This window comes from Diaporthe batatas, assembly GCF_019321695.1.
Source record: "Diaporthe batatas strain CRI 302-4 chromosome Unknown Contig00013, whole genome shotgun sequence".
NCBI classification, from domain to species: Eukaryota; Fungi; Ascomycota; class Sordariomycetes; order Diaporthales; family Diaporthaceae; genus Diaporthe; species Diaporthe batatas.
This window is the reverse complement of record NW_025408560.1, coordinates 931,283-945,228: the sequence shown is the minus strand read 5'-3', so window position 1 is coordinate 945,228 and position 13,946 is coordinate 931,283. Positions and strand designations below refer to the sequence as shown.

General features: G+C 57.6%; 4 protein-coding genes across 4 annotated transcripts; 1 reads left to right on the top strand and 3 right to left on the bottom strand.

Annotated features, from left to right (window-relative positions):
- Positions 1-1,408: 1,408 nt before the first annotated feature.
- KVR01_010444 (uncharacterized protein) lies at positions 1,409-5,254 on the bottom strand. The gene is made up of 3 exons (XM_044793373.1): positions 4,708-5,254; positions 2,313-4,584; positions 1,409-2,250 (listed from the first exon to the last, which is right to left on the bottom strand). The coding sequence occupies exons 1-3, from the start codon at positions 5,041-5,043 to the stop codon at positions 1,652-1,654; spliced, it is 3,207 nt and encodes a 1,068-aa protein (XP_044640603.1). The 5' UTR covers positions 5,044-5,254; the 3' UTR covers positions 1,409-1,651.
- Positions 5,255-5,947: 693 nt separating this feature from the next.
- KVR01_010407 (uncharacterized protein) lies at positions 5,948-9,202 on the bottom strand (the record flags this gene model as incomplete). The annotated part of the gene is made up of 3 exons (XM_044792800.1): positions 5,948-6,795; positions 6,855-7,455; positions 7,514-9,202. 3 exons carry the CDS (start codon positions 9,200-9,202, stop codon positions 6,332-6,334), a joined length of 2,754 nt encoding a protein of 917 aa, XP_044640566.1. The 3' UTR covers positions 5,948-6,331.
- Positions 9,203-9,718: 516 nt separating this feature from the next.
- On the top strand, positions 9,719-13,064 carry KVR01_010539 (uncharacterized protein). Its single transcript, XM_044790297.1, has one exon. It carries the CDS (start codon positions 9,903-9,905, stop codon positions 11,121-11,123), a length of 1,221 nt encoding a protein of 406 aa, XP_044640698.1. The 5' UTR covers positions 9,719-9,902; the 3' UTR covers positions 11,124-13,064.
- On the bottom strand, positions 11,380-12,282 carry KVR01_010579 (uncharacterized protein; the record flags this gene model as incomplete). The annotated part of the gene is made up of 1 exon (XM_044788094.1): positions 11,380-12,282. One exon carries the CDS (start codon positions 12,280-12,282, stop codon positions 11,380-11,382), a length of 903 nt encoding a protein of 300 aa, XP_044640738.1.
- Positions 13,065-13,946: the final 882 nt, after the last annotated feature.

The following is a 13,946-nucleotide window of genomic DNA, read 5'->3' as shown; positions in this document are numbered from 1 at the left end:
TGGCCTCGCCGTCGTCGAGGTGGTTGGGTAATAAAACCTCCAAGACTTGGAACCACCGAAAACCATCGACTGTCAAATGATTCCACATGTACTGAAATGACAATTGCCAAGATGCTTACGAAGCGCCCAAGTCGTAAAATCATGCAAACACCGGGCGCCGAGCGAAAAAGGCCCGATCGCTTTTGTTCCCTTGCAAGGACTTCTAAGCTACTACTGTGGTAGTAGACGTAGCCATAATAGTCAACCGCGCCGAACCGAGCCACCCGTTCCGCATGTGCACTATAAAGTCATAAATCGATATCGGCTTATTATTAGCACTGGAAGCTTTCGGAAATGTCGGCGGATAGGCCACGGACATCCCCCCCAGGAACCTTGGAAGCCGCGGAGTGCAGTGACGCAGAGGGTGCCCAAGTGGTGACGCCCCCGAACCTTCGGGCGGCCGGGGCCTTCACCTAACCCTTCCTCCCCGAACCAGCCTTTCTCCCCCCAGTGGTTCCGAACACACCGACACTTTGTCGTGCAAATACGCGCAGATTGGCCGAGTGTAATTCTTTTTATTCTCGCTATAACCCGCCGTCCGCCGGGCGGGAAAAATCCAGATCTTTAGGAACGTGGAATCAGCGAAGCTAAAAGCGAGGCATCCTTGGTTGATAAGCGATAATAAAAGGGGGCCCAACATCTTGCATGATCTTACTAAACTAACTAGGCGTGTGAAGCCGTGCACGCGGCAACCTTCGTGATGGATACTGCGGTGGCCCAGAGAATCATCATCGCCCAACAGACAGCCAGCCCCCGGCCTGGGCGGCGGCCATGATTCTATAATAAGTGCACCTAATAAACCAGACTTGAACTACGAAATACGCGAACTCCTAGCAGAGACTCCAGGAGCTTTCGAGCGAGTCAGTCAAGCGAAAGTATGTGGGGTCTACATGCTTAAGTATGTTTGACCGGTAAAGTGTTTATCAAGCGTTGTAGTCGTGTGGGAATGTAAATGCATGCGCAGAAAGGGTATTCGCAACGATGTTACCTGAAGTTTGCAGCCTATTATGTACGAACCAACTTGTAGTTAAATTAAAGGTTCCCAACGTTCAGAGTTTGCAGCAAAGTCAGATCTGCCCTATGCTGTGATGTTGTATACTTTATGCACTTTAAGTGCGCAGAAGACGCATCTGCGATTCGATTCCAACATCACCACTCCAGGAGGAGTAGAGGCACACAAGTTCATCAAGGCGCTATATGTATGGCACGGGGGGATCAGCAACGAAACCAGCCGTGGGACGCCTTCAATAGGAGGATCTCCCCCGCCCTCAAAGACCTGCAATGAGTTGATGCCGAACAGTCACTAGAAGCTGGACCGTGACAAAGTACGCCCGCAGCCCGCAAGCCCAAGGCCAGATAAATGAATAGGTGATGCATAAAAGTCGATTAGGCTACCAAGCTGTGTGTCGCGCAGGACAACACGTCGTCGTGCGCCTTTGCTATCTAGGCCCAGCGACTCTTTTTCTCCCTTCCCGCAGTCTCCCTTATAGAGGCTGCTTGCTGCCATGCTGCAACCCCCGCCCCTTTTCAGATGTTCCCTTCCCTTGAACGCCACGAGCAGGTAAACTTATAGAAACATCCCCCTATCAACAACATATATCTCCAAAAAAGCTTAATCATCATCCGTATACCGCGGGCCGCTCGCCGCCGGCGTCTCGGCGCTGCCATAAGCCACAGGCGTAGGCGCGCTGTAGTACCCCCCGCTCGCGCCGGGCGTCGGCGCACCCGCCGCAGGGGTAGGGGCGGAATCAGCGCCCCAGGCGCCCGACCAGGCCGCAGGGGTCGGCGCGTTCATCGCACCAGGGGTCGGGGCATTGAACGCGCCAGGGGTGGGAGCGTTGAGCGCCGCGCCGGGCGTGGGGGCTCCCAGACCGCCGGGCGTGGGCGCGTCGTAGGCGGAGGGCGTGGGGCCCCAGGCATCGTTGCTTGCGCCTGGCGTCGGCGCCGAGATGCCGTAGGCTGGCGTCTTGGACCCTGCGCCCCATGCCGAGTCGCCGCCGCCGCTGGCGTAGGCTGGTGTCTTGGAGCCGAGGGAGAAGCCGTCGTGTGCTGGCGTCTTTGCGCCTGACGACCACGCCGGTGTGCGTGAGCCAGATCCGTAGGCTGTGCGGCTCCCGTCGTAGGGGTTCACAGTGCGCGAACCATCGCCCCATGCTGGTGTACGTGAGCCAGCAGATGGGCCTTGGCTCCACGCCGGGGTACGTGCGCTGGCTGTAGGTTAAGTGTTAGTAGAGGAGGGAGGAGATGGTACAAGTCAGGAGGATTTGACTCACCTCTTGATGAAGCACCCCATGCAGGAGTGCGCTCAGAACCGGAAGATACTTGAGGAGTGCGGCTGCCGAAGCCCAAGTCGATGCCTCCACCACGGCCGCCTCCAAACCCACCTCGGCCGCCAAAGCCGCCGCCTCTGCCGTTGATATCAATGGTCCGCCCTGTAACCTTGTCCTTGAACACAAGATCCACCTTGGGTACTGTCACGATCTTGCCCTTGGTATGTAGCTCGACTCGTGCATGAGTATCGGTGGTATCCTTGACGATGCCCAAGAGACCCTTCCAGCCTCCCTTCTTGATCGTGACGGTCTGGCCAATGGAGCGGTCACGTCCGAACGACTGCTTGGGAGGAGGCGCGGACATGCCGCTGTTGCCGCTAGGATCACGCTTCGCTGCCGGATTCATCTGAGAAAGATCCGGGCCGCCTGCGATCCGGCCACCCTTTGCCGCAACGGTCATCAGACTGCTAGATCTGGTGACATAAACGCCGGCATTCTCGCTAGAGTCATTGTTGTGCAGGAAGACAAAAGATCGGTGGATGTGAATGATCTTGCCCTGTCGCTGTTGGCCGCCGTACTCCTTGACAACGTCATCCAGTCGAATCTCTGAGCCGTTGCGGTCCGCAGCGATAGTGTGTTTTCGCTTAGGGATCTTGTTTGCGATCTGAGAGGGCATGACCTGCCTTGTGCTGCCGTTCTGGTCGAGAACAACGAGACTCTCACGATCAACCTTGACGATACATCCAACTGTAGTAACGTCCAGCTGCACCAGGTCTAGCAACGCGTACTGTCCGAGAGAACCTTGTCCACTAATATCACTGGCTTCTCTGAGATCCTTGCTAAAGACCGTAATCTCAGTGTTATTCTGGTCGGTCAAGAATGTAACACGATCGTCAGAAATCTTCACGACCATACCAACCTCGCCCTCATAACGGCTAAGGCTCGTGACTTTGACGTGGTCTCCAAGCTTGAATCGTTTCCTCAGCGAGGATGTAGGCACATCAATCGACTGGCCTTGCAGATCGCCCTCGGTAGCTGTGAGGGTGACGATGTCACCGACAACGTTTGTGGCTTTGCCAATCACACCCTTTTGTTCGCCCTTGTATACCTCGACGACGTCACCTGGAAGGTAGGCGACATGTGCACTGCTGTCCTTCAAGCTAACAGCGAGTGCTTTGAGGTCGAGATTCTCAGCGCCGTCTTTCTCGTCTGAGCTGGCAAACTTGGTAACCTCCTCTAGGGTTGGGTTGACGTTTGTCGTGATGAGGTGCTGAATCTTAATGTGTTTCTGGAGGAAGCCCTTCGAGTACTCTTCGTTCTTGAAGGTGAAGGTGTTTGCCATTGGGCTCATGGACAGCGCCGCGGGGTTGCGCTTCCGAGCCTCTACCTCGCTGAAAAGCCTCTGGGGCGGACGAGGCTTAGCGAAGAAGCCAGGCCGCTTCCTCTTCCCATCCTTGTCGAGGCCGCTTGCCTTTTCGGCAGCAAGCCTGTCGTCACGGTTGCTGTAGTCGACTCGAGGAATGATCTTGAGTGCGGCATCAAGACCTGTGTCTGTTATGTCCAATACCTGGGCCAAGTCACCCTCATATAGCTTGGGCCTCTTGATGCGAACCCAAGTGCCTGGCATCAGCTTGGGCGGTGGCTGCACGCGCAGCAGGTCGGGCATGTCCTTGATCTCGATCAGGAACATCTTGGTGTGAGGATACACGTTCATGACATCCGCGAGAGCCTTTTGAACGTCAATGGAGCTGTGGCCCTCGACGTAGATGTACCCCTTCATCACGGAGTTTGGGCCGCCTCGCTCGAAGGCTGAGGTGATGGCAAGCTCGTGGTCGGTGCCAATGCTCTCCTCGTATTTCTTCATGATGGCCATCACCACCTCGGCCTCCTTGCCCTCCTTGCACTTGACTCCCCAGATGGAGGGATCGTGTACGCTAGGCAGCAGCAAACGCTTGGGTACGACAGCCGAGTCGGTAAGTGCGCCCCGTCCGGAGTAGGCGTTCTTCTTGCCATACTTGAGCCTCAGTTGCTCGGCGACCTCATCGGCGTCGACGTCGTCTTGCATCTGCTTCTGCCGGTCGAGCTCGCGGTGGTATCTCTCGTCGTCATCGCCGGCATCGAGAAGGTCGTCGGGGTGCGTTGGGTCAATGAAGTTTCCTATCTCTGCTTGCTCTTCCTCGTCCTCGACCTCATCCTCGTCATCGTCGACCTCGGCTTCCACGTCGAAGAAAGCTGCCCTCGCATCCTTTCTCCTCCTGCGCTTGCGACGATGTTGCTTAAGGGAAAGTTAGCAGACAATTCAGACAAGGCCCACAAGGACTAGGCCGCGAATGGACCTGGACCGTTCGCAGCCCCAGAAGTGTGTCAGGGGGCAGAAGCCGGAGGCCAGCTCACGTACAGGCATGTCCTCCTCGTCCTCATCATCGTCCTCGTCCTCGTCCTCGTCCTCGTCCTCTTCGTCTTCGTCATCGTCATCGCGAGCAGACTTTCGAGGGCGAGCGTCATCCTCGTTGTCGCTCTCGTTGTCCTCGCGCCCGTGGGCGGAGTGCGAATCTCCGTGTGCGTCGCCATCGGCATCGTCGTCGTCACGGCTAGGGCTGCTTCGACGAGCGCCATTCCTGGACTCAACAGGCGACGAGGGCTGTTGCTCGTCATCAGAATTGTCGGCTGGCGCAGGGTTGAAGTTGCCGCCGTCCGAGTCGGAGTCGTCGTAGCCATGCTGAGATGAGGCCATTTTGTCGACGATCTGAAGGCGGCAGGAGTGTTTGGTGATGGTAGCCCCGGTGGAGAGCAGGTGGGATATGGGAAGAGAAGCAGAGGAAGTCAGGTTGGAAAGGAAAGCTGGCTGTGGAAAGAAATAAAGGAAAGTCAATGAGGAGCCTCAAGACGGACTGGCTGCGGTTGACGGGTTGCATCAGCAAGCAGCTCTCTGGCCCACCTGGCAGGCAGTTGAATGTTCTTTCAGTGGCGGGCAGGGATGCGGTCGCTGAGCCGGCCAGTTGACGCTAGCGTAGCTTCGTGGTGCGTGCGATTCTTGATTGGCCAGGGGTGGCACGGTCCTCTGGCTGAATTGGACTTGAGCTGCTGCTACTCACCCCAAGAAGACCTACCCAAGTACCTGTTGACCAACAAATGACACAATTGTACTTGCTGAGAGAGAAGATAATCTTTACTGCAATGGCTGACTTGTCCCAAAATAACAGGCACTACCCAAGCCCCCACAGTAGACATAGCTTCTTCCTGCCTGTATCAGTTCTCACCCCGAGTTCCTTCTGACAGGACAATATTGAGGACGTTCAGTCGTTGCTCCCACAGTCTTGGAGATTCCATCTATGAAGGTGATGCATGCAAAGCCGTTTAACCATCTCTCTAAATGCAACATGGTTCCAAAACCCACAGGTTGAACCTTCCAGTACACACTCACTTGTCTTTCTCCACAGAATAGACACGCCTGACACGGCAGAACACCTACAACTGGTGAGATATGGATGTTCGAGAGCCCTGACTGAGTCCTGCTGAACAGACAGACGTTACGCCCTCTACGGATACAGCTGAGACTTCAGCGAGCATGCAATGTGCCCTTTTCTGCACCACACGGTAGTCTACAAGCCCCACATCACACAGAAATTCTGGTCAAGTTTAGGGATCATGGCCTCACATTACACCAACTTGCCCAGCTTCTCCCATGAGCCCCCATGCTAGCTATTGCTGCCCACCAACTCATACTTGTCACACCTCATAAATACAGAAACGCCATGCTTTGCCATCAAGACCTGATGTGCAGCTTCACAAGCGAAGCAAGTTGGCCCTCCAAGGTAATAATAGATGAACAGGTAGGTATCAACCAGTTGGTCACCCAGATTCTAATGTGGATAGGCAAGCAATGGCTTTTTATGTTGCTCCTCTTTGTCTTGTCTTCCTCTTTCAAATTTGGTTGATGATGCAGACCCTCTGTTCGAAGGAAGTCTTCCCCGCTCACCACGGGGCACATGCTCTTTCCCACAGGCAACAACAGTACAATCTCACATCCTTACACCCCAAATACCTCGGCCTGCACTGACCCCTAGCCACTCACCAGCCTCATCACTTGGTACTCGAGGCACCCACCCGAGGTTGCCCACCTCATAGTCACACTGCCAGCTGGCAGCTGGGCTCCGGACACTATCGCTCCCAGGGGTGCCGTTGGTCTGCTGCTGGCTCATCAAATCCCAGAGCAACACCTGGCAGTCGTCACCTCCCGAGGCGAGCTGGCCCCGCCGGGTTGGCGACCAGTCTATGCAGTTGACAGCACCTCCGTGGCCGCGCAGTTCCAGCAGTGCCTGGCCCGGTTGCCGCGTGTCGAGTATGCGGATCACATTCGAGTCCTGCGCGAATGTCGCAAGCAGCTGGGTGTCATGTGGGGAGGTGGCAATCCGCAGGAGAGGAGGTGGGTTCGACATTGTTTGTTGAGCCAGCGTTGGGCTCATCTTGCCGCCATTTGCATCTACTGTGGACTCGTTAGCAAGGCCAAGAACAGGCCTCGACATGGTAGGGCTCATGACATACCTCGGTCTTCCTTGCCGGTAGGCTCGTAGATGATGGTACTATGCTCAAGGCTCCTCAGGTCAAACATGCGCACACTACCGTCCTGGCCGCAGCTGACAAACACGTCAACACTGTTTGCGCAAAACCGTACATCGTACACTTCTTTATCGTGAGCGATGAGTTGGGTCTTGGCCGTCAAGGACGGAATGTCCCAGATGGTACAGGTAGTGTCGATACTGGAGGTGATGATGAGACTCGGGGAGACCGTGTTCCAGTCAAGGGAGGTCAGTGGCGCAGTATGGTCTGGGGTCTTGGAGTTGGACAACAGAGCGAGCGGTGTAAGCTTGGTAGCGGCGACCTCCCGACCGCGGCCGGTGATCGAGTTGCCGGGATTCGAAGGGGTATCGGATGGCAGAGACCATAGCCTCAGATGGTCTCCCGACGTGGCGAGGAGGTCCGTCGACTGTTTTGTCGAGGATGGGGGCTCCCATAAAAGGCGGGTGACAGGGTATGAATGTGTGGCCTCGGCGACCCTGGTGAAATCCATGGTCCATTTGGAGCCACCATGAGTATTGTAAACATCCGAGGGAGTTGGAACGATTTGGGTATCAAGAATTTGAATCTGCCAGGTACATGATTAGCGACTGCAATCCCGCGATGCCAGGGCAAAGTGGACTGACAAAATTATGACCGTCCTCGAGGTAGCTTCCGATGGCGACCTTGCCAGCGCCATTGCCCTGAGGCGCCCATTTACACCAGTCAAACGCGTATGTCGCCCATGGCGCCATGTAGTTGCTTGTTCCCGGCGCAGCATTCTGCATGTTAAAGTCAGCACCGCTGGGCAGGCCGTCGGACAGGGTCGAGTCGGCGCGTGGCCTGATATCGGCCAAGCCAAGCGGCGTGTGCGACATGTTCCTCTGGGACCCTGGCGCATTGTATCCTCGGTCGGTCGGGGACATGAACTGCGACGAGGTGGCAACCGATCCTCCTGGCGTTGTTGGGGTGTAGGGCGAGTAGCTGGGATTCGGTCCGTCATAGCCCCCCGTGGCAGAGGTTGACCGCGAGTAGCCGTGGGACAGGTTCAACGAAGGTTTCGAGGGTGTCTGATAGTCCTGCTGCTGCGTCGTCGACGGCGGGGGCATGGACTGCATCGTGGGCAGAGTAGGAGCTGTGTTAGCACCGCCTGCCTGGGGGCGGCCTATGGGACCACCTGGCTGTAGCACGCTGGGAACCGCAGGCGTGCCCTGGTACGAGGGTGGGTTGCTTGCGGTTTGATCCAGCTTTATCTGAGGGCCAGCGCTCGGGGTTGAGTATTCGCGAGGAGAGAGCTGGCCGTGCTGATACCCACTGGGGCCTGGTGCTGACATGTGATGCTGATCGTCGTACCCAACTGTGCGCCGGTTGGAGGCAGCGTATTGCTGCGGCTGCTGCTGCGGCTGTTGGCTCATCGTCGCCGCCTTGGTGCTCGGAGTCGAGGCAGAGGAGGCCGGGGTGGTGACAGCCGGGGCGGGCGTCGAGTCCGGGGTGGGATTCAGGTGTGGTATAGAAGAAGCAAAGTCGTCGTTGGACGTTGGAATGGAGGGAAGGCCGAACATTGATCGATGGCTGGGACTGTGACACGATCCTGGGCCTGAATTGGATGCGGGTGAGGGGCTCAGTGCCGGATCGAGAAGGCCAGCGGGCGCCAAAGCGCGAGAATGCTGTGGGAGTGGTTTGCGATGCGGGACGTCGTGGCCGTGGCGGGCATGCGAGGAGAGAGAGTGTGGAGGTCGGGCCGAGGGCGCGTTGGGAGAGGACGATGCAGTTGGGCCGTGGTTATCGAAAGGGCGAGGCTGGGCAGCAGCAGGAGGAGGAGGATAAGAGCTTGTCGAAGCCGAAGCCGATGTCACTGCTGCAGCAGCAGACACGGCTCTTTGGTTTGAACCGAAACCGAAACCAATGCCAGCGCCAGTGCCGGCAACACCAGCGGCAGAGGATTGGAGGGGTGGCGGCAGATGCAAAGAAGCGTCAGTGGTTTGCGGCGGCGGAGGTGGTTGATGTTGTAAGGCAGGATGGGTGCGAGTCGGAAGATGTTGTGGATAGTGGTAGTGCCCAATGGCGGCAATGCTGCCGCTCCCACCACTGGCACGGGCACGAGCGCGGGTGCTGCTGCCAAACCCGAATGAGGGAGAGGTCGGGCTGCTGTCAGCAGTGGAACGCAAAGGCGGGCGCATGTGCTGCTGCTGCTGCTGCGCGTCTAGCAGATCGGGGTGGGCAGCAACGGCAGGGGGGGCATGGGCGGGCTGGGCGGGCTGGGTAGCTGTTGTCGTTGCCCGCGGGGCAGCAACGGCCCCCAGCGCCTGACCTGCCTGGCCTTCCTGGCCGAGCATATCTGAGATGGCACTGTTGCTCCGCGAGTGTCGATGCGCGTGGCCTGGCCCACCCCCGCGGCCGCAATGGGCCCCCCTAGCAGGCAAGGACATTGGTGGAGCACCTGCTGTATCTGCCGTGGGTTGCTAGCAGCGCACGCCCCTGGCTGATGCACTGCTCTGGGTAAATAGGGTGTTGACAGACGGTAAACAGACGCAACTATCGGTTGAGTTTAGATTTTAATTTGTATGAGAATGGAAAGATGAGACACACCAACGTCTGCTTTTTTTTTTCCTGGTCTGTTGGACGGGCTGCTTCCTGTGTCTGGCCTTTGTGAGCTTCCAAGCTCCTGGGTCGGTTTGGTGGAGTTGGGCTGCTGCGGGACTACCTAGTTACACCTCATCACAGTCTCCTGGCGCCATACCTGCTTGTACCCCCTTAACATCAACTGCCTCGCCTACTACGGGACTACTCGCCAACCGGCCTGCCCCCACCATCGACAGAGGTCGACCTTGGGTGACTGACATCACAGGTCATCTTTTGTGGTCCGGCCATGTACGGCCGTATCCGTACATCAACCTCCACTCACCATGTGCACGCGTCAAATGAGACAGAATACCGTTACTGACACATAGTGACGAGAGTTGTTTGTGATTCTTCCCTGCCATCATCTGGAACTAGTCTGAACTCCCCTCTCCCTCCAGTCAGTCAGCCCACAGAATGAGTCGGGACAGCCTTCCATCACTGCTCCTCCTGCCCTTCCCTCCCGAACCGGCCACTCGGGTTGCACTCAATGCTGCCTACAGGCCGGCCATAGAAGCAGCGTTGCTCAAGCTCAGAAATGCCTCCACTGCTCAGAAGCTCATCGTCGCGGTGGCCTGCCCCGTGCTCAAGGGACCAGGCCTGAGGTGGAAGACCCTGTCATGGCCCCAGGCTCAGTCACTACTCGCTGGTCTCTATTCAATCATCGCCATCGTCTGTGCTGAACAAGGTATCCCCACATACCTGAACGCTGGCCCTGGCTCCGTCGACGCCAGGGTCCTCCTCGTCGACCACACCAGGACCAGGCGTTATGGAGATGACTTCCGAGCCGCCGTCGAGTCCAACAACACTGCTGTTGTGGACTGGGCCACATTCGCTTCCACCTACTATCCCTGGAACTTCATCTTCAATGCTGACAGCGAGGTCGCGAACGAGATATACACCCTCTATCTGAAGCTGGCCGAGAAGAAGCAGACACTACTCCAAGATCAGCTCATCACCGTCCCGGCCGGCGTGACCCTCAACGTACCGAGCCTGGAGGGCCCCCCCTCGCCGACGCCTGGGACGATGCCGCATGCGACCGTCTGCCTCGGCGGCACGTTCGACCACCTACACCCCGGCCACAAGCTGTTATTGACGGCAGGGGCATATCTGCTGGATATCCCAGAGCCTAGTTCGTCCAACACTTGCAAGTACATCATTGGTATCACCGGTGATGAGCTCCTCAAGAACAAGAAAGACGCCGAGTTTCTCGAATCCTGGGACGATCGCGCTCGCAACGTCATCCATTTCCTTGCATCCGTGCTGGAGCTGTCTCCTGCTGGCTGGGAGAAGGCCCCGGCACCGCACATCTTGGAAAACGACGGTGAATTCACTGCAACCTTCAGAGACAAGACCGTGACTATTCAATGCGTCAAAATACAGGATCCGTTCGGTCCCACCATCACCCAAGAGGATATGGACGCCCTGGTCGTGTCGGCAGAGACGAGGTCAGGCGGGAAAGCAGTCAATGACAAGAGGGTCGAGCAGGGGTGGAAGCCCCTCGAGGTTTTCGAAGTTGATGTGCTCAATGCCAAGGAGATCACCGAGGACGTTGCGACAGCGACCGAGAACTTTGCATCCAAGATCAGCAGCACGGCGATTAGGCAGGAAATCGCCCGGGGTCCAGCACGTCAATGACCGGAAGATGAGGAGCGGTTCTCAAATTGTTCAGTAGAGGAATCATGGTGAAATATACAACAGATTCAAAGTAAGTACAGGGTGTATATATCATTGTCGCTGTCATCAATTCGTGATCGCTCCCTCTTCCTCTCCCGTTCGGGCCTTCTCGTACCAGTCTCGGAAGCAAGGCAAAGTACACATTCACACGGCCAAGACTCCTGTTGCGCCAACACTTCAAACAGCTACAGTCAACGCTCTGCGATAGGCACAGAAATCATTTTTCTTCGTCAGCATCACCGCCGTTCTTAGCTCCTCCTGCACCGCCTGCCCCTTCCGCCGCACCGGTAGCAGTCGCTGCCCCAGCTCCAGTCGCAGGGGTGGCAGGGGCCGCTTCTCCTGCTGGCTTCGCTGCCCCAGCCCCCGTAGCCTCTCCAGCTCCAGTCGCAGGGGTGGCAGGGGCGGCTCCTCCGGCTGGCTTCGCAGCTCCGGCCCCTTCAGTCGCTCCAGCTCCAGTCGCGGGGGCGGCGGGCGCTGCTCCTCCTGCTGGCTTCGCTGCTCCGGCCCCAGTCGCTGGGGCGGCGGGCGCGGCGCCTCCTGCAGGCTTTGCGGCTCCGGCTCCGGCCGCGGGCGCAGGTGTTTTGGCACCGGCCGAAAGGGCCGCGATGCCGTCATCCAGTGCCTTGCTGATCATGTCGGTACTCTGCCCGGCGATGGGCCTCGCGATGGCGGGCACCTTGCTCAGCAGGGCCTCGCTGAGGCCGCCGCTGTCGGTCTTCTGCTGCTGCAGGGTCATCAGGGCGATCGGGGTCACGCCGAGCATGTCGAGCACGGGCTTCTTGGCCGTGAGGTCGCCGATGGTGGTCTGCACCTGCGTGGCGAGGTCGGTTCCCGTCTGCTGCAGGCCCAGGGAGCCGAACAACCCCAGGTCGTCGGCGGCGTTGATCTTGGTGGCTGCGCCGGAGAGGGCCTTGGACGCCGCCTGTGACGTGCTCAGGATGGGCGCGGCGGTGTTTGGGTCTGTCGTCAGGCCTTTGATGGCCGTGTCGAGATCCTTGAGCGATGACATGACGGGTGCGAGGGCCGCCTTGATCTTGTCGGCCTGGCGGCGCTCGATAGGCACGGGGGCGGCCATCACGGCTATCGCGCCGGTGAGGGCAAGGATGGAGAGGGACTTCATATCGACGGTGTGTTTGGTTAAAAGATTATAATAGAAAGAAGCAATACGCTAGCGACCTGCGCAAGTAGCTATGTCGAGGGTATTGTACTAAAAAAAACAAAAGTGAAGACTGATGCGAAGGTAGTTGGTTAGTTTGTTGACAAGCTCACAAATATCGTAGGCTTCATCACGGCGGCCACGAAATCTTATACAAGTTGAAGCAAGCGTGACACTGGGTCACTGGCACGCGACCCACACCCAGAACCACACAGGCACGCCGCAGAGGTGCAGAAAAGCAAGCCCTCGCAAGAGCAGCTCTTCTCCTCCTCCTTCCTGTTTCGGAAAACGATGCAAGCTGCTGTGCTCTCGCTGGCATGTCTTGGCCGCAGCACCCCTTCAGCCCTTCTGACCAAGGGGCTGGCCGTGCAGGGGCACGTATCTCTGGTGTCCCCTCAAGTGCTCGAGCCAAGGGTGCCAGTGCGAGCCTGGCGGGGTGTCATCTCGAATTCTCAGAGGCGCGGTTGGTCGGGGCGTGTTTCCCTAGGGACGCCCCTGGCTGGGAACGCTGCTTGAGCGTCGTGTGTGTGGCCCTCTCCCTCAAAGGTGCGTTTCTCCCCTGGCCATGCCATTTAGGGTTGCGATGCGATCGCGGAAGAGGGTGGCAGCTTGTGGCAGGAAAAGTGGGGGTGGTTCTGGGCTGCGAGCCGCGTCGCTTCGCTCACCCGGAAGGGGACTAGGCCGACCTGTCAAACCCAGAACGGGGGGTTTCTGGAAAGAAGTCGAGGGAAAAGAGGCTTTTGTCGGGGTGAACCCTAATGGTAGGGGTGGTTTCGTCACTAGTTCCTCCCTCCCGTCCCCTGCAGCAAAAACGGGCTGTAGGGCGTGTGAGGCTCAGCTTCTGGGCGAGCCAACCCGAGCGCAGCTTGTGAGAGATTTGGGATGAAACCGCCGTGATTGGTCCCGCGCGTGCCCAGTTGCCAGTCTGGCTGGCAGTGGCAGGCCAGCGGTCGTCCCTCGCGCCGGATTGCCTCACCACTTGTTTTTCTTTCATCGAATATCTGTTGCTTCGGCCCCTTGGCGCCCACCCCCTTCGACCCCTCTTTGACATGACCGTCTCGTAGTCATGCATTGTCTCTTGTCTCCCGGCAACTTTCCACGGCTGTCAACTGATGGGCGTAATGTGAAGTGCCGCCTCTGGTCTGGTCTATGAAACAGACCCGTCATCGGGGAGCTGGCTAAAGCAGTCGCTGGTGGCCGTTTATTGTTTCGAAAAACATCTGCCTCAGCCCTAGCCTTGTCAATATGATCCTCGGTAAGGCCCGCGGGCCATCATCTCGTGAACATGGCATGCTGAACGGCGCATGTGAGTTCCAGGTCGTGCAGGTGCAGCATCCCCTTCTTGTTCAGGCATCTCACTCTTGGTGTCTCATCTATATCACTCGGTTCCATTGGTCTCAGACCACCAGGGTCTTCCAAACAAAATAGGTGCCACCCGCCGAACCATTTCATATGTTGCTGTCACCTGAGCATTTATGTGTCAACTGGTCTGTGGGCAACCTTGCACATCGATCATATCCGGGGTGCATACATGTCTATGCTGTATCAGCCTCCTCAGACTTCCTACACACCAACGTCTTACGAGCTTACGTGAATGAATATAAAAACACGGTGATGTCATCCTTTGT

Excerpts from the sequence above, each read along its gene's own strand:
- KVR01_010539 (XM_044790297.1), top strand. The coding sequence starts at position 9,903 with ATGAGTCGGGACAGCCTTCCATCACTGCTCCTCCTGCCCTTCCCTCCC.
- KVR01_010444 (XM_044793373.1), bottom strand. The coding sequence starts at position 5,043 with ATGGCCTCATCTCAGCATGGCTACGACGACTCCGACTCGGACGGCGGC. Across the intron at positions 4,585-4,707 it reads AGGACGAGGAGGACATGCCT|CAACATCGTCGCAAGCGCAG; the intron begins GTACGTGAGCTG and ends CTTTCCCTTAAG. Across the intron at positions 2,251-2,312 it reads ATGGGGTGCTTCATCAAGAG|CCAGCGCACGTACCCCGGCG; the intron begins GTGAGTCAAATC and ends CTTAACCTACAG.